This window comes from Tachypleus tridentatus, chromosome 9 (assembly GCF_004210375.1).
Source record: "Tachypleus tridentatus isolate NWPU-2018 chromosome 9, ASM421037v1, whole genome shotgun sequence".
NCBI classification, from domain to species: Eukaryota; Metazoa; Arthropoda; class Merostomata; order Xiphosura; family Limulidae; genus Tachypleus; species Tachypleus tridentatus.
Window position 1 is genome coordinate 41,185,327 of NC_134833.1, and position 21,729 is coordinate 41,207,055.

The window sequence follows — 21,729 nt, forward strand, 5'->3', positions numbered from 1 at the left end:
CAAAGGCAGAAATAATATTAAGAACTTTGAAATTAAATCAGCTTATTATAAATTATCAATTACCTGAGCTTAACACTAGAATTTTAATTGTTTCAGTTATATATCACTTTTATTAATTAATATGCAGATTTTGTAGAGCAATTTATACTAGTTTTATATAAGTGCACATTAGTAAAGAAAATGAAATTGTAAACAATACTCAGTAAAAAAAGGCGACACTGGCCATGAAAGTTACGTACCTCAAAGTAGGCCATGTAGCCTTTCTCTTTAGTTGATGGTCCCTCCTTGCCTGGACCAACGGTTGGAGCTTCAAGTTTGTTGTCTTTTGGGTCTAATAGTGTATAACTTCGTCCGTAAATGGGAATACCAACAATTAGTTTTTCCGGCACAGCTCCTAGTTCCAGGTAATAGTCTATGGTCCATTCCTAGTAGGTTACAGTTTTAGTTCGCATATTTTGTTAAAGATAACATCCAATACATTTCTGAAGATAACAATCATAGAGATTTTTACACAATATTGAAAATTAGCTAAACATTTCCCTTCATCACACTCTTACACAAAATTCTAAGTTTAAGGAATATCTGAACATGCATACACACATAAACTGAATATAATATTATATAATAACATAAACTGAATATTGATCTGATGATGCAGGGAGTGTGTGAAATTCTAAACGTTAGGGGAAAATCCTGTTGACATTTATCTTCGATAAATCCACTGACTAAAGAATAGTTTAATACCACGTTTAGTTTGCTCTTTTGTATTACATAAGAGTGGTTGGATAAAAGTTAACTCATACTCTCATTTATAGCATTTGAAAATGCAAAACTACTTACAATGTTCAACCTATTTCTTCTGTCCCATCTGCTGAAGTCTGGACGTCTAGAAAGTGGGGAGTGGTGATGAGTCTCCGATTCGTAAGGTGTGTGGTAGTCATAAGATAACACGTTCATGAAGTCAACGTGCCTGTAATTGAAAAACTGTTGAAAAATGCATTTAATATTTACAAGAAAGCTATAGTCATTATTAGGTTGATTCTTAGCTTTGTTGTTTGTAAGTAATTATCTTTCTTTGATTGGAAATTAATTATCGTTAGATTTTTCTTTTTAATACTAAATATTCCATGTTAGATCACAAAAATACACAACTTGTTTCACAACACTTGATATCATTGATAATACGTATTATTGCTATTTTTGCCAAGATTTTGTAAGATGGTTTCCAATTTTGTTATGCGAGTAACTTAATACTAGGAAATAATTTATTATCTTCTTTGAAAAAATTCTGTGCATTTTATATAACAGAGGTTGTGTGAAGTATTCCTAGCGATTTTTATTTGATCGTGAGACAACGTTTCGGATTTCTACTGAGTCCTTAATCAGGTCTGGAGTGAGTGGAAAAAAAGTTTTACTTATCATAGTTTAATTAACAGAAGAAGGTTTGAATACCTTCCATGCTATGCTGTTTCCACATTATTGTTAACTAAGGAGTGTGCTGCCATTAATACACTTTAAGGTGTTTAAAAAACAACTTAATGACGATTAAAACTATTATATTAGTTCGGTTGATTAAGACGAACAATATTCGAAATATTTAAGACAGAAAATTACTAAGCTTCTCAACCTATAAAGCCGAGAAAATATATTATAAAAGCTGAACAAAGTGAATATTTGGTTTATCAAAAGAAAATTTTAATGAATCAGAACCCATAGATATTATTTTCTTCAAACGTATTGTAAAAAAAATCCAGAATAGCATACTGACAGTAAAAGTGAAGCCGACAGTAATTTTATACAACAGAAACGTCGTCATTGAAAGTGGTTTTGAAAGTAAAGAAGTGGAAAGAGGCGTAAACTGAAGACAAGGTCACCTGGATTTATAGTTAACAGTGACTTTGTTAGTTTGTTTGTAGAGCAAAGCCACATTGAGCTAGCTACTATGTCCAGAACGGAGAATCGAACAATGAATTTTACTGTTGTAAATCCGTAGGCTTACCGTTGCCCCACTTGGAGCTAGAGGCGTTGCTGACATGTTTTTTTTTTTTTTTTTAAATACGTTGTTGTTTTGAATAAAGCAGAAAGCTAAATAAAGAGATATCTACGCTCGGCCTACCACGGATATCGAAACCCGGTTTCTAGACCTGTAAGTCCGCAGACATACTGCCGTGTCATTGCAGGGGGGGGTCAAAATAAGACAGGCCTGACATGGCCAGATGGTTAAAGCGCTCTACTAGTAATCCGAGAGTCGTGAGTTCGAACCCTCATCACACCAAACATGCTTGCCCTTTCAACCATGGGGGCGTTATTATGTGACGGTCAATCCAACTATTCGTTGGCAAAAGAGTAGCCCAAGAGTTGGCAGTTAGTGGTGATGCTAGCTGCTTTCCCTCTAATCTTACATTGCTAAACAAGGACGGCTAGCGCAGATAGCCTTCGTGTAGTTTTGCGAGAAATTCAAAATAAGACTATCTATAAATATATGAACAATGAACACTATAATGTACCAGTATCTATAGAAACTTTGTTAGATTACTAGGATTTTAATTAGAGCTATTGAATAACTTTTTAGTGAAGAAAAACTAAATAACTGGAACTTATAATGCGTAAACAGTTTGTATTTTATTAACATTTTTTATGCGGGCTAAAACTTGTGGTAAAAATAACTAAGTTATTACAGCTTCTTGCTGTGGTGGTGTTGTTGCAAAGTCACTTGACTCAAATGGAATGCTAGAAACTAGAAGCTTAAGGTAAATCAGTTAGTTGTAGTACTGGATCTGATACTCGAAATTAATTTAGTGTCAAAGTAGTATAATTAAGCAGGCTGGTAAAGTGATATATGAATTATATGTAACGAATCCAGAAGTACTGATGTAAACTTATAATGCAAATATGCTGAAGTATGAAACACTAGGGTAACAACTAAAAGTTGTGTGATAATATTTTAGTAGTAAGATAATTAATTATAAAAATAAAACTATATTAGATCCTTATGAGCAGGCAAGACATGTTAAAACTTTTTAAGGATAAACTTCAAAGTGACGAGATAAAGTGCATGAGATTATGAGAGTGTATTTGTTAATATGTCTAAGAAGACCAATAAGCAAGCAATAAAAGTGACGTCTAATATTGTGACAAATAAACTCAAACTAAATGTCCACACCATTTGAAGGGCGCTTTTAAAGAAAAAATATGGAAACTGTTAAAATGAAGAAACATTTGGGAAACTTTGGCCACAGCTTTAATACCTTACCTAAGGTTTATGGAATAAGGTTATGCATTGACCTGAACAGTAAAGTTTGAGAGGAGGAAATGGAAGGTTTTCCAGATTAACTGTGTATGTATGTATGTATTTATATATAAGACTGAAATGTGTTTGAAATGTTGCAGTGATATATACATATATAAGAACATGAAGTTTATATAATATCTAGACAAAGACTGCTAATTGTAATGTGATATATATATATATATATGAAGGCAGTGAAATTGTCAGTGTCATACAAAACACTGAGTGGTGAAACAATCTAAAAATACACAAGAATTTCGAAGAAAGGAATAATGTCTAGATTAAAAAACATATAGTTGAGATTGGGTGCGATCAATGTTGTTTTAATGTTATTCAGGAAAAGAGTTGTTGTTCGTTGTTTTTTGAATTAAGCACAAAGTTGCACAATCGGCTATCTGTGCTCTGCCTAACACGGGTATCGAAACCTGGTTTTTAGCGTTGTAAGTCCACAGACCTACCGTTGAGCCACTGGGGGGCCGGGAAAAGAGGGAAAATGTGTTATGAAGAACTTGTAGCCTTACATCCGTTGAAGTTGAGAGAGTGTGAGAATGTGGTCAACCTTTGGTTTGTCTATAACGAATTAGCAGATTATAGCACTCTAAGTAATTAAACTGTGATTGCATTGAGCAGGTATAGTGTCTGCCTTCTAAGCTCAGCCACTATGAAGGCCACAACACCCCTTATAGTTATAAAATGTTATAATTTGTTATACGAGAAACAGATGCAAGGTCAGAATTTTTTGGCACGGGATTAATAAAGGTTTTGGTTTGGTTCGTTTTGAATTTCGTGCAAAGCCACACGAGAGCTATCTGCGCTAGCTTCTCTAATTTAGCAGTGCAAGACTAGAGGGAAGGCATCTAGTCATCATCACCCACCGCCATATCTTGGGTGATTCTTTTACCAACGAATAGTGAAATTGACCGGCACATTACAGTACCCCTATGGCTGAAAGGCCGAGCATGTTCGGCGTGACGGAGATTCGAACCCGCCACCCTCAGATTATGAGTTCAACATCATAATCATCTGGTTGTGCTAGGTATAGATTTTTTAAGAATCCCTGAGGTGAAAACAATTTCAACTAGAAGCGTGTGGTTAACGAATCTAAACATTATGATTATTAAACATATAAAAACTCTGCATCTTAATGCATTATGAGCCATTCATCTTTCTGACTTTATAGAAGCTATCATTTTAATAATATTAGGGTCTTCCCTGACTTTTAAATTAATTGTTTGCGAAATATTTTTTTTAAAAAAAAGATACATTGGAATAAAACTAACTATAGCTAAATAAAATTTGAATCCATAGAATTTAACTTAAACTATAAAAGTGTTTTGTCAAATGTTTGTTGGGAAAAACACAAAGATAAAATATAAGAAGATTTCTAGAAATGTTTTACAGTCGGTGTATGTGACAAAAAATACTGAAATGTTTTATAGTCGGTGTATGTGACAAAAAATACTGAAATGTTTTACAGTCCGTGTATGTGACAAAAAACACTGAAAAGTAAACTATTGTAGCCAATTACAAAACGTATATCTCTAGTTACACAGACGTTACTTTTCACTAATGTATGGAAATCGCTGATGTATGTATACGAAACTAAGCAGTTTTCGCAACATGGTCAATGCCGATTTAGTTACATTGGTCGAGAAAAAAGTTACTCAAACAAAAGTGAAAAATTGCAACTTATTACAACAATGTATAAACTTGTATCAATAAAAGTGAAACATATTAATCTAGTTACACTGATGTATATAAACTTATATCAGTAAAAGTTAAATACATTAACTTGGTTACAACGATGTGTAGATTTCTATCAGTAAAAGTGAAACATTAATTTAAGTACAACAATAGAACTAAATTAACAATTTCTATCATTAAAGGTTAAATGTATGAGCTTATTTACAAATCTGTATGCATTTCTATGATTACAAGTGAAACATGCCTACGTAGTTTTAAATGTAAGGCACTTTATCAACGAATGTGAAACATGGCCAGTTACAAATATAATATATGGATTTACTCTGTTATAGTAGAAATATCAAATCCTTTGTCAATGTGTTCCTTCCCGGCAGGCACTCCAATTGATAGAATTAACTTGTTATTTCCTGCAGAAGTTTTCTCAGCATCAAAAGCTTCACGAAGTTCCTTAAATAGAACAAATTAATACCATTTAAAACGCTTTAAAGATGTTTGCTAATAAAAATATGAAACAAAGTTAGTGAAGACTCATTAAATAATATACTGGACTTGGATGACCATTCACATAAATTACATCTTATCACAAATAATAACATTGCCAATAAAAAAAGACATTTGTAATAAAGTATAAAGAATGTCCTTTTTCACTAGCGTGTTTTCAATTGAGATATGAAAATCTTCATGCTAGATTTTTAGACAGTATACAAGTTTATTTCCGTTTCTTTGTCTTAGAGCAAAGTCACATCGAGCTATCGGTTGTACCCATCACGGAAAAATCGAAATCCAAATTTTATCGCTGTAAGTCCATAAACTTACTGCTTTCTCACCAGGGATAATTTATTATTAGCAAAAAGCAATGCAAAAACGTTATCAAAATAGCCACTTTCGACATTACTTGTCACCAAATATCATAAAACATTAACATATTTCTGTGATCTCAAAGCAACTTAAAAGCATTTAACAGTTTGAAAATATAAATAGTGAATGCATTTTTAATAATGTCTTCATTACAGTATTTACAAATTACCTACATTTATTGTGTGTAATAGAACCGGTTTAAATAGTAAAGAATACACGTGTTTACAGGCAAACTGCACTAAAAATATAAATAAGAAGGTAGAAATTCTCGACAAAAACGATATTTTATAATCTTCTTATATTACCCAACATTGCAAACTACAAATGGTTACAAATCACTAATGTACAAGAATAACTGCTAACATTTATCGAAATGTATTATCTCCCGGTAGGATATGGAGATGAATTTAGGGACTTTATGATGATAAAATACGGAGTAGATACAGCAGAAAGCCCACTGTGGATTTGCTCTACAATAAACAAAACTTGTTATTGACAACCATAAAGCAGGTGTTCAATGTTATAAATAATAAGTGGTATTCATTATGTTTACAGTAAAGTTTCTTGCAATGAAAAAAATGAGAACATCACCTCTTATGATACCAAATAAGTGATACACTGTATCTTGCGTAAAATGTGATAAATTAGCAAATGAAATATTTATATTAGTGCCTACTGAGAACTTAGGCCTAAAAATGAAGATTGTTTAAGTTCAGTTACAGCTTCAGAAGTTTATTTGTTTTTGATATGACGTAAAGTTACACGAGAGCTGTCTGCGCTAGCCGTCCCTAATTTTGTAGTGTATGACTAAAGGGAAGGCAGCTAGTCGTCACTGGCAACTCTTGAGCTACTCTTTTTACCAACGAATAGTTGGTGCTGACCGTGATATTATAACGCTCCTACGGTTGAAAGAGCGAGCATGCTTGGTGTGACGGGGATTCGAATCCGCGACCGTCAGATTACAAGTCGAGCGTCCTAATCGCCTGGCCATTATGGGCAATTTTAAAAGTAATTTTTTCTGTTATTTTGCTGGTTCGACTTTTCTTTCACTAAAATATTCAACAATGGTGTAAGGAATACCATCATTTTATTGAAAATAACATTTAATACATACTCAGCTTCGATTTGACGAGATTTGATGGAAGTTTATGAAAATAATAAAATAATGGAAAAAACATCGAAAATAAACAAGTAGAAAATTTAACAAGACAGATAATTGGAAGAAAAACAAAATGAAAGGAATATCAAGAAGAAAGGAACGGGAAATTAAGGAAGAACAAGATTTAAAATTATGAATAAAAACAGATATGATTAAAACAAGATCAAATAAACCTTAGAAAATGTACTGATTGAAGATGAAAAAGCCATAGGATATCTACAGGAGGATTGTTACAAGATCGATGGTATACAAGAAAACATTAAGTCCAGGATAAAACACATGTAAATGTAATTAGCAAACCAATCAAACTTTTCTCTCCATCCGCTCAAGAATTCAACCTCAAATATAATTTGTGAAATAGGAGAGCTTATCCGGTTTACATACGTTATTATTAATATTTTGCCCTCTATGGCTGATAGATCTTCCTGTAAAACTCCAATCAATCGACTATTTCGTCAAATTATAGAATTTAGTAAGCCAGTTTAGCATTATTGGCCAATTGAGAAATCAACAGATTACCCAGTCCTGCAACGCTTTGATTGTCTTGAACGTTTTGCATGTTCTATAGTAATTCCTGTACGCTGAATCTGAAAACTATATTCATTTTTTCCATCGCGTACAGATTTTTCACAAAACGACATACGTACTTTTTCGTAGGTGAATAATTTTATTGAAATCGGATCACGTATTGTAATGCTTAAAATGTTGACAACCACTGGCTATAGATTTTTCTAGACCAATCGTTACGTGATAATATTTTCGATCGTTTTAGAACCCACGAGAAACAGAGCGCTAAAATATAAACGGTTAACAGGTCACATGATGTGTCATTTCTGTATAATATTTTATGTGTGCGTACATTGACATCATTTTTGTCTTTTCAATTTTATTTATTTGTCGCTATGGTAACGGGAGGTCATGTAAATAGCCCAAACATATTCTGTCATATTTACGGTAAATTTATTGTAAAGTTGATCAAAGTATGATTTGTATTTCTACCTTGTTTGTAAAGAATCCTTACGTGATAGAAGAAAATGGATAGTATTTTCGAAACCTGCGTAGCTAAACTATGGAAAAATCCGTTACTAAAACCAAAACAACTTTATCGAAATTTTAATTTGCAAGCGTGTGTTATTATGGATAGTTATATGGAGGGCGTATCAGGCATAGTTTGAAATAATTTCCAAAGTTATTGGATGAAGTAGTAAACAATAAGCTATTCATCTTGCTACATCTTTAAGAATATTATATTCAATTTAAATATTAAGCAATTTTCCAACAGAGAACTGTTACAGCTACCATGCATTATTGGTCTTCTTATTAAATATATCACATCAAAAGATGTTTCTAAAGAGAAATTTAGGAGCAGAAGAACGACGAGAACCTAACCAAATTTGCTGAAGATCTGGAAAGACGTGTTCAGTTATATTATCCAGAAGCTCTGCATAAAATATTAGATTCGTTGTTACGTGGTCAATTCATAGTGTATAAGAATAAGTGAATTAAACTAAATGTTTGAAAGCTGCCCGGTCTAGCTTGAACCAATAAAAGTTGCAGGTAATCAACTAAAAGAACCATCCAGTAATTATTTGATCGTCAAATCAAATAAGGTGGGAACACAAACTTTCTCTGACTAAAATCTAAAAACAAAAACACAAAACGTGCGATTATACAATAATGTATTTAGAAAAAGTGAATTACAGGACAAATGATGTTTCAACAACTTAAAAGGACATATTTCCAGAAACTACAGGCAAAAACCTGTAACGAATAAACACTATTCTCAAAAGATAACAGAAAGAAAAGGTGCTATAAGTGTGATAGCCTGAGGCTGAGACGAATCAACAAAGGATAAATCACGAACAAGTCCCAGAGCTCAAGCAAATCAAAGAAATAATACAAAGCTAATCACACATAATAAAAGTGTAAGTTGTTGGATTTCACATGTGCTCACGTTTTAGGTGTCGTGTGCGCACCTACAAACGAAATTTTAAAACTTAAGTAAAAACAAATACACTGACATTATTTCAAAAATTTTATTTAAATACATTTTAAAACATATGTTTTACTATTTTGTAATATTTATTTAATTCACAAAATAACATTAAACTTTTACTTCTTCCCAGTTCCCCCAGAAACAATACACTTATGGAGTTTGCCCACTCCAAATCACAGTGTTTTACTTGTTAAGAAAGCTCTCATCCCTTGACAATATAATTACTCATGCCGTGTTTCTCACTAGATTTTATTTCGTTATTACTGTTTTTTCTTATTCCCCTCGGTGGACTTAGCAGATAGCCTGATGTGACTTTGCTATACGAAAACACACACACACATTATTTATTACTACAAGCTTTCTTCGTATATCTTTGTGACGTCACAACGTGTAGTTTGAATAATTCCTAATAATACACATCATCGTTAAGTAGGTATGGGCAAATTGTTGTTATTGTTATTAAGCACAAAACTACTTAAAGAGTAGCTCATCACAGGTATTGAAACTCGATTTCAATGTATATAAATACAAAACTTATTATTTATTATATTCACCCAATACACATGAATAAAAAACTTATTATTTATTGAAAACCAGCGTGTAGTCCATTAGAAGTGACAGGGCAAGTACTACCACTCTTACCCCATAGCATATCCTAACCTCACATTTCATGGCTAACTGAACTAAATAAATTTTGCGATCAAACTTGATTAACAAAGAGATACAAAAATGCTGTCGAGGCAGTCAAACGTTGGTAAGTTCCTTTGCCAACTAATAAAAATTAAGAACATTCAGGAAATGAAGTCCGAGGGCGAACAGAAGTATGTCTGAGGACTCACAGAAAGTGGGTTTCGATATCGATAGTGAGTAGAGCACAGATGATTCTTTGTGTATCCTTGTGCTCAATAACAAATAACAAGAATTCGTAGCTTATTTTAGAATAATTATTGGTAGAAATCAGTTAAATTTAAAAGTTCAATTATGTAGAAAAGCCAGTGTATTATGGTTTTTATGTTACGTCCGAAGGTATAACCGGCTATTTTTGTTAGTTTATGTACTGAAAGTATAAAATGAGACGTATGGACAACAAAACTGGAAAATACTTATTGATTTCTTAATTTAGAGTCTCTGTTAATTAAAAACTTTGGTTTTTATTAAAAACGTTTGTGATAGAAAAGAAAATAGCTTAATTCAGAAACGACTGAGGCTTAAGATTGGATAGATATTTTTACTTCATGATAAATATTATACACTTGGCTCTAAGCTATGTGATCCCAGACCACGTCTTCACATTAGGCTTATTATATCAACACTCATGGTATTATAAAAGCACATAGGTTCAAGAAGTTTTGATAGAAATGAACCAAAAACCCTATAACATGAGCACATTCGAAGGGAGTTTGCCCCTGAAAAAAAAAGGTCCATCTTTCGAAAGTGCTCGAGTTATTGTGTTTTTATTTCAATTATATCAACATTCATTACACCACCTCCTCTTATGGCCCACTTACACCCCCTGTCGTAAAGGGCAGATACAAATCAAACTATTCTATTTGAATAAATACATCTCAGATTTTATGACTTTTCTTATTTCGAGAAATTAAGAGAAATCAAACGTGACATGACACAACACTGAACTTTATATTGCTTAGATAAATTATATCATTTTTATTTTTTGAAGTTAAGTACAAATCTACACAATGGGTTATTTGTGCTCTGCCTACCACCGGTGTCGAAACCCTGTTTTTAACGTTGAAAATCCACAGACACACCTCTGTGCCAAGGGTTTGCGAAAATATTGTTTTATGACCTCTCAGACGTAATGGTGTTGTCACGGTGAAAACCGTCCGTAATCAACGACAAATATCGATTTTGGTCATACTATTTACAAATTATAGTAAAAAGTGGTAACTATTGCAATTAGAAAAATCAAGTCTAAGAATAGTAACGAAATATTTTGAATATTTTTCAAAACATTGGCTCGTAACAAAGTTCTGAAAACTTTGGAGAAGTGTTATCATAAGTACAGCTTGAAATGTACTATCTACTATACTCGAATAAAAATTTACAACCTAAAAATACCATACAGCACTGAAGTTGCTGACAAAACGTATATATTTCAGAAGATCAGATAACAATGTGGTTTCAGAAACTTGTCATGGACAGAAATATTAGAATGTTGATGTACCATTTCAAAGACATCGTATTATCAAAAAATGTAAACACGAAGGAAAGGTGGAAACACAATATAATAAAGTCAACTAATATAAAGTACAACAGAACAGAAAGAAAGATGAGATATCTAAATATAAAGAAGTAAAGTAGACCAACAATCAACTGAAAAATACTCAGACATATTATACAAGCACTAATTCTATTCATTCGTGAATGAGGAAGAATGATCCTTTCAGCATAATGTGGCTCAATACAAAGATGTACTAGCAATAAAGGATTTGTTAATTCTAAGTGAAGGTTTTTATGGTGTAACTGGGAAAATACAAGGCACAGGCATTACAAAACATTCATTACAATCACAGTAATTTCATTACTTCCATAACGATCCCATAGCTGATCATTTAGGTCTTAAGATGACACTAAACGGGATAAAATAATGTTTCAAAAAGCTTGGATACTAAAAAATCTGTAAAGGATTTGGTGTAAGCCACGTGAATTGTGCTGTGGATGGAAATACCAGTGAAGACCTACAAAAGTATTGTGTTAAAGCACTACATGCATGAGTTGTTGTCAGTATACTTGGTCTTGATAGAGAACCAAATATCTGTCAAATTCTTAGAATAATGAAACATCAAGGGGAGCAGTCTACATCCCTTTTTTAATTAAATGGTAGAGAAAGACATAATAATACATTTTAAAAGAATTAGATACTGATATGGATGAACATCATAGAACGAAGGATAAGATTGGTTGGTGGTTTATGGCACAAAGCAACGGCTATCTGAGCCAAGCAACCGGTACGAAAACTTAAAAAAATTAAAAGAGCAATATGAAATGTGTAGGAAAAAATAAAACAATTCTAAAACCAGTACATTACCCGTAAATGAGATTAAATGACCAAAGTGAATTAAAAAAGACCAATGGCAAATAATAAAAGCTAAGACCTTGATCAACTTGAACAGTTTTAGAACCGATGGGATAGGGATCTTCCATTCGTGTTCCTGAGTTACTGAGCAGCAATACATGAAGCTACACACAAAATCCCATGATCACTGATCTTTGGAAGGAAAGTGAATGTGCTATTTGACCATCTGTTACATCCTGGTAACTTTCAAGCACCAGTGTCTTATATAAAGTATCATGTGAGACTAAGGAACACTGTTGGTTCCTTGTGTGAAATTACCCGAGAAATAGTTAAATTAGATACGGATAAAATGAGAAGTCAATAAGATTTAAAAGCTGATAAGAATGGACTTCATAGTGGTGACTTGGTATGATTGTGCAATACACACCACAAGAGAGGATTATCTCTAAAGTGAAGACGAAGTTGGAAAAGTTCTTATGTAGTTGTGAGAATGACCAACCATGTGATTTATAAAATGGAAGGACTGGCATTCAAAGTCAAAGGTCATCCATCACGATCGTTTTAGAGGTAAGTTGGCGAGAGAGTAGTCATCTGATTAGTTTTAAAAAAACTCAACCAGCTGATGTAGAACTATCAGTAATTTCCTTGACCATCAACCTGAAGAGTATTACCAAAGTGATAAGAAGGCAAATGCTGATCAAGAGCAATGAGTCACCCCATCATCCACGTACGCCATCTTAGAACTTGCTTGACATAGTAAATGAAATTTTTTCTATTAAAATTCAATTTAAAGTGATTTGACTTGTTTTTCGTTATTTTCTCATGTAATATAATTTAACAATCCAAAATCACAAATAAATCAAAAATGTAAAAAAATGATGAAAGTTTATTATTTGTAACACGTTTCTTGGTGTGAAAACGGTAAGTTTACGGACTTAGAACGACAAAATTAGATGTTTGATTTCTGCTCTAAGCACAGCAGATAACTCAAGGTAACTTCTCCATAAAGCGAACGAAGTATCTATTCCTTACGTTATAATTTGAGTTTCAGTAGTAATATTCCTTATTTTTATTAAAATTATTCTATAGTTACAGTGTCTAAATTTTAATAACAATTATAATTTACAATAATACATTGCATAAGATTATTTTCCGTATATTTCCAATCTCATTATTTATGAAGAACCTTGTATTATTTATTGATGGAGGCGTTGAGTAATTCATTTCTGAGGTAAATATAAAAAAAAAAAAAAACCCTTCAACTAAATACCCAATACGAATATATTCTATCACCATATCTACCTCGGCATGGCCAAGTGGTTAAGACACGCAACTCGTTATTTGTGGGGCGCGGGTTCAAATCCCCGTCGTACCAACCACCTTTTCAGCCGTGGGGAGTTTTTAATGTTACAATAAATTCCACTATTTGTTAGAAAAGAGTAGTCCAAAAGTTGGTGGTGGGTGATGATGACTAGATGCCTTCCCTCTCGTCTTACACTGCTAAATTAGGGACGGCGAGTGCAGATAGCGTTTGAGTAGCTTGGCTTGAAATTCAACTCGACCTATCACGTCTGACCGTTGTTTTAAATCAAAATATAGTTTTAGATTTTTCACGAAAAAGATAAATTAACACTCCATAGATTCTCAATTGCAGCAGCATTCCACTACATTAGCTTATACAAATAGTGTTTTATAAAGTGTGATTAAACTTTTACGGATGTGCTTGAAACTGTTGCCGAAGGTCTATCCAATTATTACTAAATCTCTGAGGTCTGATTCCTGAAACACGTTTATGAACACGATAACAAATTATAGAGAAGCAATAGGCCTGATAAATTTAGTAATAGGTAGGAAATCTTTCATCAATAGTTTCAAACTCTTCCACAAAGGGTTGATCACACTTTATAAACATTACCTGTGCACACTAATGTAGCGGTGTGCCGATGTAATTGAGAGCTCATGGAACAGTTTTATACTTGGTTCACAACGAAGTTCCGACCATTTGGTAGTGTAGTGACACTAGGGTAAATTTGTTTAGAGGCATTTATTAACGAACGATAATTGTACAGCAAGAATATTAAGAAATCTAGAGAAGAAGATCGTAATTTCAAACATAAGAGCGGTCAGTCATCTATAGAAGTGGGAAAGCTCACCAAATAGGGCGTTCGAAACAGAACAGACTCCAAACATACAATCTAAGCCACTTTAGAATAATGCTTTCCTCTAAATGAATGTTTTAGAGACGAAAGAGAATCCTCCAACTCAAAGAAATAATTGTGACGAAGCTAGACATGTCTCTTGGTATGGTTAACGAAAAAATAAATAAGAATTTGAAGTTGACCAAAGTTCACAAGCTTTCAGGAATATCTTCCAATATATGGTGGAGGTTTTGTGGACTATCTGTTAAAATAAATACTTTCAAATTAATCTGTCATGATGAAAATTGTGGGGTTGCTGCTGAAAGAAATAATCGTAACCATCAAAATAAGCATTATTAGTCTTATAAACATAATGCACTCTCAGTTCTTGGGTTTTAGATTTGTCTATTCATTTTTTGTTACTGCATTAAAAACTTCTTACTCTGATTAATTGTCCATAACCATAGCGGTCACCTTCTGATCCTCCATCTCTAAATCCAGGGTATTCCCAGTCCACCTCTAATCCATCGAATCCGTATTCTCGGAGATATCGGATAACACTGTGAATAAAATGCTGTCTGTTTGTGTAGTCTGCTACCATCTGAGAAAATCTGGAACAAACATGTTCAACGACTCATAATTATAAATGTAAAACAAAAACCGCAAATGGATGTTGCTTCTTTAAATGCCAATGACATTTTAAAACATCAAGAACAACAATACAGTTCTTTAATCATACGTGTATTTAAGTTTTTCTTTAATATAAAAGAACTCAATACAAAAGAAAAAATGAAAGGGTGAGAAGAACCTATAGAGTCAACTCGACATGTTAAAGAAGGCACTTCAACGATCAAATACTAAAACAAGCAAATATTATTTCTTTTGTTTTAGTGTAGCACTTTAAACTCTTTTGAAGAAAATTCTGTTTACTTCAGCTCAATGATCGTTTCAAATAATTCGACCTTTGAAATTCCTTTGCTTCTTCCTGAGAAAAAATAACAAACTTCAATGATGTCACAGTTCGTACTATTTATCTCTATGATCAGGCTTATTAACATTCAATGCTACAAGAGTATCCAGGTGTTGATGTTTACGAATCGATAAATATATTAGTGTTTCACAGATGTGGATTTTATTTCATTTTATTGAAATAAAAAAAACAATATTTCTTAACGTAAAAGTAAGCATTTTTTATATAAACGAAAACACGAAAGATGTGTACACATTTTGTAAGAGTTGAAAAACTATTGTATATAACTAATAGATGATTGTGAGCTGAAATTTTATTTAAAATTACTTAATGGAAATAAAAAACTACCTCTGTATGCTTTTGATTTTTATTAAATACATGTTTATTACAATTTCTAATGTTAACTTGATGGGCTTTCTTGCAATGTTTTGTGGTTATTTTGTATTTATTTTGGTAAGATATACATTATGACTGGTGGAAAGTACTGTTTCAAATTTGTTATTTATGTTTGCATTTATTTATATTTCTCATCTTTAAAATATTTGTTACTATATCCAATTTCTTTCATGTCATTCTTCGTTTCAGGGAATAACCTTGCTTTACAAGTATATAATCCTTGCCATTGAGGTAAGAAACCAGCTCCTTACAAGAAGGGAAGTGTACTGCTCTGTTTTTTATTTATGATTGGTTTGGTTTGTTCTGGATTTCGCGCAAAGTTACTCGAGGGTTATCTGCGCTAGCCACCCCTAATTTAGCTAAAGGGAAGGCAGCTAGTCATCACCACTTACCGCCAACTCTTGGGCTACTCTTTTACCAACGAATAGTGGGATTGATCATCACATCCTAACGCTCCCACGGCTGAAAGGGCGAGCATGTTTGGTGTGATGGGGATTCAAACCCGCGACTCTCAGATTACGAGTCGAGTGCCTTAACCACCTGACCATGCCGGGCCTTTCATTTACGAAAATGTTGAGAAAATGCCATACAATGAGTTTCGATGGTTGAGTATGAAGAGAATTAACAATCTGGTTAATAAATTACGGAAATATGTAAGTTACCATCAGCCAGAAGGTTGTGTAAAATTATGAGTAGCATTTTGTTTAACTAAGTCTTTCTGTTAAAATGTATCAAAAAGTAAACTCGATATGAATAAAATATATGTTTTCAGTATGACAGTAAACTGTGAGAACTGTTTCAACATCGACTATATATGTTTTTTTTTTTACATAAACAGTATGAAAACATTACCTCTCAGAACCTTCATTCCATCCTCCAACAGCAATCATTGTTTTTAGCTCAGGATTGTAAGATTTCAAACCAACAAATTTCTTGTAATTTCCTGGAATTGAAATAGGATAGTTGATTTATAAAAACTCCTAAATAACAATGGGATAAATAACGTTTGATAGATATACAAACCTGTACTGTGTCTTGATAAATGATTAATAAAATCCTTTAATACTTTTTTTTTAACAAGAAAATGATTATGATGTTATCTTATATCAGACAAATTTACAGTTGCACTTATAGGATAACGATAAGATTGAACCGACTGGTTTTAATATATTAAGAGACAAAAAGATAAAAAAAATCGATGAACATATTAAATATTTATTACTGTTACTGTACTGAATGAAGAAGTAAAATCAATATTTTGTCTACTGATGCTTCTTAAATAAAATAGAAAAAAATATCCTACCTACTGGTATTTACTTGATGAAGAGACTACGAGTATATATTCTTATGATATCACGTAATGAGAAGCACCTATCTTACCTTGCTCAATATCGTTGTACGGATCATAAGGCCTGATATCATAATCCTTGTCCAATGCAGCGAAAGCGTAGATTAAATGTGTACAGAGGAAAGGGTTGATATTCTGAGGTGTGAATTCAGCCAGTCCTGGTCTGTAGACTGACCAGTTCGAATAATAACACACAATCTTCATATCCGACGGATCTCGTTTCGATAGGGTGTCTGTAACTAAGCATGGGTTTCTTAACTGTGGATATATTTTATGAAGATAACAGCTAATAAAACTACCTTGGATTAATTACGGATGCATTAGTTCTATACTATGCTATACATTTCAACGTAATTTCTGTTCGCATGAACTATTTTTAAGAAATTCGATTTTTTCAGTTATAAGCTTTGGATTATGCACAAAAATAATAACAGATTAGCTATACCAAGACATGTTTAGACTAAATGTTGATTTTAAAAGAAAGGTAATTAAACGCTTGTTGGCATGCAATGATGGTTTTGTTTGTTTTTTTACTTTCGCACAGAGACACACGAGAGCCATCTGCGCTAACCGTCCCTAATTTAGCAAGACTAGAGGGAAGGCAGTCAGTCATCACCACCCACTACCAACTCTTGAGCTACTCTTTTACCACCAAATATTGGGATTGACCGTAACATTATAATGCTCTCACGGCTGAAACGGCGAGCATGTTTGATGTGATGAGGATTCGAACCCGCGATCTCCGGATTACGAGTCGATCACCTTAAGCACTTGGTCATGCCGAGTCTGTAATTGTGGGTGATATGGCAACACTACTTCTAATTATTAACGCAGTACTTAGGTACTGCTATTGAACTACAAAAACTAGGTTAACTAATAAGGCTTCTATATAGAATTACAAAATTCAATAAAATTGAGCCATGAAACATTTTGTGAGATAACGAATAATATTACTTTACCTAAGAATAGCCCTAAATAAATATACATTCCATTTCTAAGTTACAGAACTATTGCAACCATAATATTTGCATGACGAAACTATAAAATACCGAATCATTATTTTCTATAATAGTACATTATTATGGGTTTTGTTTTCTAATTTCGCGAAAAGCTGCACGAGAGCTATCTGCGCTAGCCCGTTCCCAATTTAGCAGTGTAAGACTAGAGGGAAGACAAATATTCATCATTACCCACCTTTTGGGCTACTATTTACTAACAAATAATATGATTGATTTTAACATTATAACACTCGCACGGATGAAATAGAGAGCATGTTTAGCGTAACGGGGACTTGAAACCACGACCCTCACATTAAGAGTCTGGACCCTAAACATCTGTTCATATCGAGTCATTATTGTGGATGAAGAATTGAAATAACAATTAATAAAATAAGCTATTATTCTTGTTTATTTAATTATTGATTATTGTGCAACACATGTTTAATACTGCACATTAACAAAAATAACAAAATAGCTCAAATTCAGTTTTATCTTTCTCCGTGTGGATAACAAAAAACCACGATCTTATTGTTAAGATTTTTAATCGTAATAAACACTATGCATTTAGTAAGTAGGCATGAAAAGGTAAGATAATTTGCCAGTTTTCTGTAAAGAACTTGTACTCTTGTAACATTGCTATCAAATGCACAGTAACTTAATCCAGATACCTGAAGTTCGTCAGATAGTTCACTGATAATCCACTACTAACAATATTGAATTCCTAATATACGACAATTCATTGCCGTAATCCTTCTCGGATACCAGAACGGCAAACATTTTCTCATTCGTTGTACAGTACCGTTGCTTAGGAGCTGCTAGTGTGTGGCTAACACCTGCGATCACACACCCAGTGCCAATCTGTACCTGTGACAATACTATTCCGGTTTACTTCCATTGGCATCATTATCCAAGGAAAATTTAATAGCGACTAAGATAATCCAACATCAGAGCTTTAGTGAAAGCATACGTTAGGAGTTGAAATACATGCTCACATTCGTGCATTGGCACAAAACTGTTAGCAGTCTTGGTCAATAAAAAGAGTTGCATATCTGTCTTTGAGGATTTGTCAATAAAATACCTATAGTATTGATGCAAAATCAAGAAATCTGTAGATTTTCTCTGTTGATCGCAGGTTGAGATATGTAGACTCTTTGTCCCTAATCATGTGATTAAGGAACTCCTTTTCTATTCACTCTAATATGTAACTACTGGTTTACATTTTAAATATGCACCCTTTATATAATGAAGTACCATTCTTTGCTTTCGAGCATTAAATCGAAAGATATTATCAAAACAAAATGTGTCACACATAGTTAAGAAAACTTGCTTATTCTGTCTTATAATTCTTAAGTTTCATAATTCACTTTAAATAGTTAGGTTTGTTATACAAACTAAATGGCATAACATGGAACTCTTACAGTACTATTAGCCGTCTTGAGATACATTTCCATCCAAGGTATCATTCAACTAGCCCTCTTCTAAAACATTTCCAACAACTCAATGTTATTCCTAAGATAAGGATCCAAGACTAAGAACAATACTAAAAGTAGTGTTTGTTTGTTTTTTTATTTTCGCGCAAAGCTACTAGAGGGATAGCTGCGCTAGTCGTCCCTAATTTAGCAGTGTAGAACTAGAGGAAAAGTAGCTAGTCATCACCACCCACCGCCAACTCTTGGACTACTCTTTTACCAACGAATAGTGGGATTAACCGTAACATTATAACGACCCCACGGCTTAAAGGGCGAGCGTGTTAGGTGTGACGGAGATTCAAACCTGCAACATTCGGATTACGAGTCGAACGCCTTAACCCATCTGACCATGCCGGGCCTGAAAGTGGTGTAACAGAAGGCATATATAGTTAAATTATAGCCTCTTTAAGCTTGTATCCAGGCCCGGCATGGCCAAGCGTGTTCAGGCGTGCGACTCGTAATCTGAGGGTCACATGCTCTCCGTTTCAGCCGTGGAGGCGTTATAATGTGTCGGTCAATCCCACTATTCGTTGGTAAAAGAGTAGCCCAAGAGTTGGTGGTGGGTGGTGATGACTAGCTGCCTTCCCTCTAGTCTTACACTGCTAAATTAGGGACTGTAGCACAGATAACCCTCGAGTAGCTTTGTGCGAAATTCAAAACAAACAAACAAAACAAACAAACTTGTATCCAATATTTCTGTAGATACAATCGAAAAATCATATTTACTTTACCATTATCAAAAACACAATTCTCAAATGGCTTAAGAGACTGACCAATCAGAACACTAAGATCCTTTTCTTCCATAATAATGTTAAGGTTATTCGCATCAAATAAGGTCTATCTTGTGTTGCAAGCTTGCAAGGACTGTATCACAGTCATTGGGTTACTCTGACAGTTCTCTGGGATATCAAGTATTGATTTATCCAAAACTCACTATCATACATTGCACTGCCTCTTCCCGAAATTCATCATCTCCTGGTATAAACAGCTTGTATGTTTTGATGAAATAATACCAGTGTTTTTGCTACCCATTTAAACAATGATGGATTAACCTACCTCTCTCATCATATTGTAAAATGATAGTGCAGACAGGTACTTGCAGCCGGTATCTTTACTGTTTTGTGGCTGAAATATCATTAGATAATGGATGTATCGTCATCTTTTTTTAGTCTTGAGACTCGCATTATTCTTGATAAATACAGTGTATTCAGGTAAGATCGCCATGAATCTAGAGAGCCACAACAAGATGATGATCTTCCACCCCGTAATCTAGCTGCTCTTCTTGGCAGACATAATCAACTAAACGTTTGTCATTTCTTGTCCTAGTCTCACAAGTAACCCTTACCCGGCTTAATGATTGCATTATTCACTTAATGTCTAGATTCCAGTTAATCTGGGGATGATCAGGTTGACTGTTCCAGTGATATTTCCTTGTTATTTTATACTCTAGCATATGGGAGGTAAAAAATAGTAGTCAAATTACCTCCTTTCGTTGCACTTCACCCTCTCAGTTCTTTAAACAGATTCCAAAGTCGAATATAGTAACAAAGCCTATTTTTTGCCACAGTTCTATAAGTTCATGACCTTATCTCAACCACAGCAAGTAACTTCCCATGATTACACTGAAAATAAATTCTGCTAAAACAAAATCTTGGCCATAGCACCGAATGTAATTTACTGACGTAGTAATAAGTAACCATTGCAGAATTAGTAGATCAAAAGAAAACGTACTTTTGTAAAAAAATATTCAGCAAAAAAATTTCAAATATCTGTGTAGATCAAGAAACAAAATATTGTATATTACTTAAGTTCTAAGGCTTACATGATAGTGATTGGTTTCTGTGTTGTTGTAGACCTACTGACTGTTGGTAGAGAAAATAATAATTAAACTTCTGCGCTTGATAAATTATACATTCTTAGTACACTATTCCACTGTAATATATTATCTATATTTATCTGTCTTTTCCGTGACTAAACTGGTACTTTACTTCTCAACAATTATAAACTTATACAAAACTCACTTAGAACCCTCCACTTCACAAGAGCATGACTAAGCAAGTAGAAACTCTATAAAATGTTCTGTTGGTTTGTATCTTTAGCTCAAAGCTAGGAATGATGCAGGTTTGTGACTTTCCACATTCTGCTCTCTAGAAAATTATCTCAAAACATTTGTATCATCTTTTTCGATATTTGCTTCAACATACTTCAATAAATATATATTATTTTCTAAGCCATGTAACAGTAAAACCTGGAAGTTTACAAATGTTACATTTTTTTCTAAATTTACTGTGTGGCACAGTGCCAGAGAAATTCAAGGTCTCTACTCATATTCTGAGAATACAAGTAAAGGAATGGAATTGTGACAAC

General features: G+C 33.4%; 1 protein-coding gene across 6 annotated transcripts in view; it reads right to left on the reverse strand.

Moving 5' to 3' along the window:
* The window catches only part of LOC143225125 (uncharacterized), a 99,666-nt gene that overhangs the window by 25,238 nt on the left and 52,699 nt on the right, over positions 1–21,729 (reverse strand). For 5 of the 6 annotated variants that reach the window (XM_076453969.1, XM_076453971.1, XM_076453967.1 and 2 more), the window contains exons 3-8: positions 16,928–17,134; positions 16,400–16,490; positions 14,624–14,792; positions 5,316–5,440; positions 841–970; positions 240–425 (exon numbers count right to left, since the gene is read on the reverse strand). In XM_076453969.1, coding sequence (XP_076310084.1) covers positions 240–425; positions 841–970; positions 5,316–5,440; positions 14,624–14,792; positions 16,400–16,490; positions 16,928–17,134 — 908 coding nt within the window. Of the gene's footprint in view, positions 1–239; positions 426–840; positions 971–5,315; positions 5,441–14,623; positions 14,793–16,399; positions 16,491–16,927; positions 17,154–21,729 lie in introns of all 6 variants that reach the window. The other variant, XM_076453972.1, reaches the window with a different exon arrangement.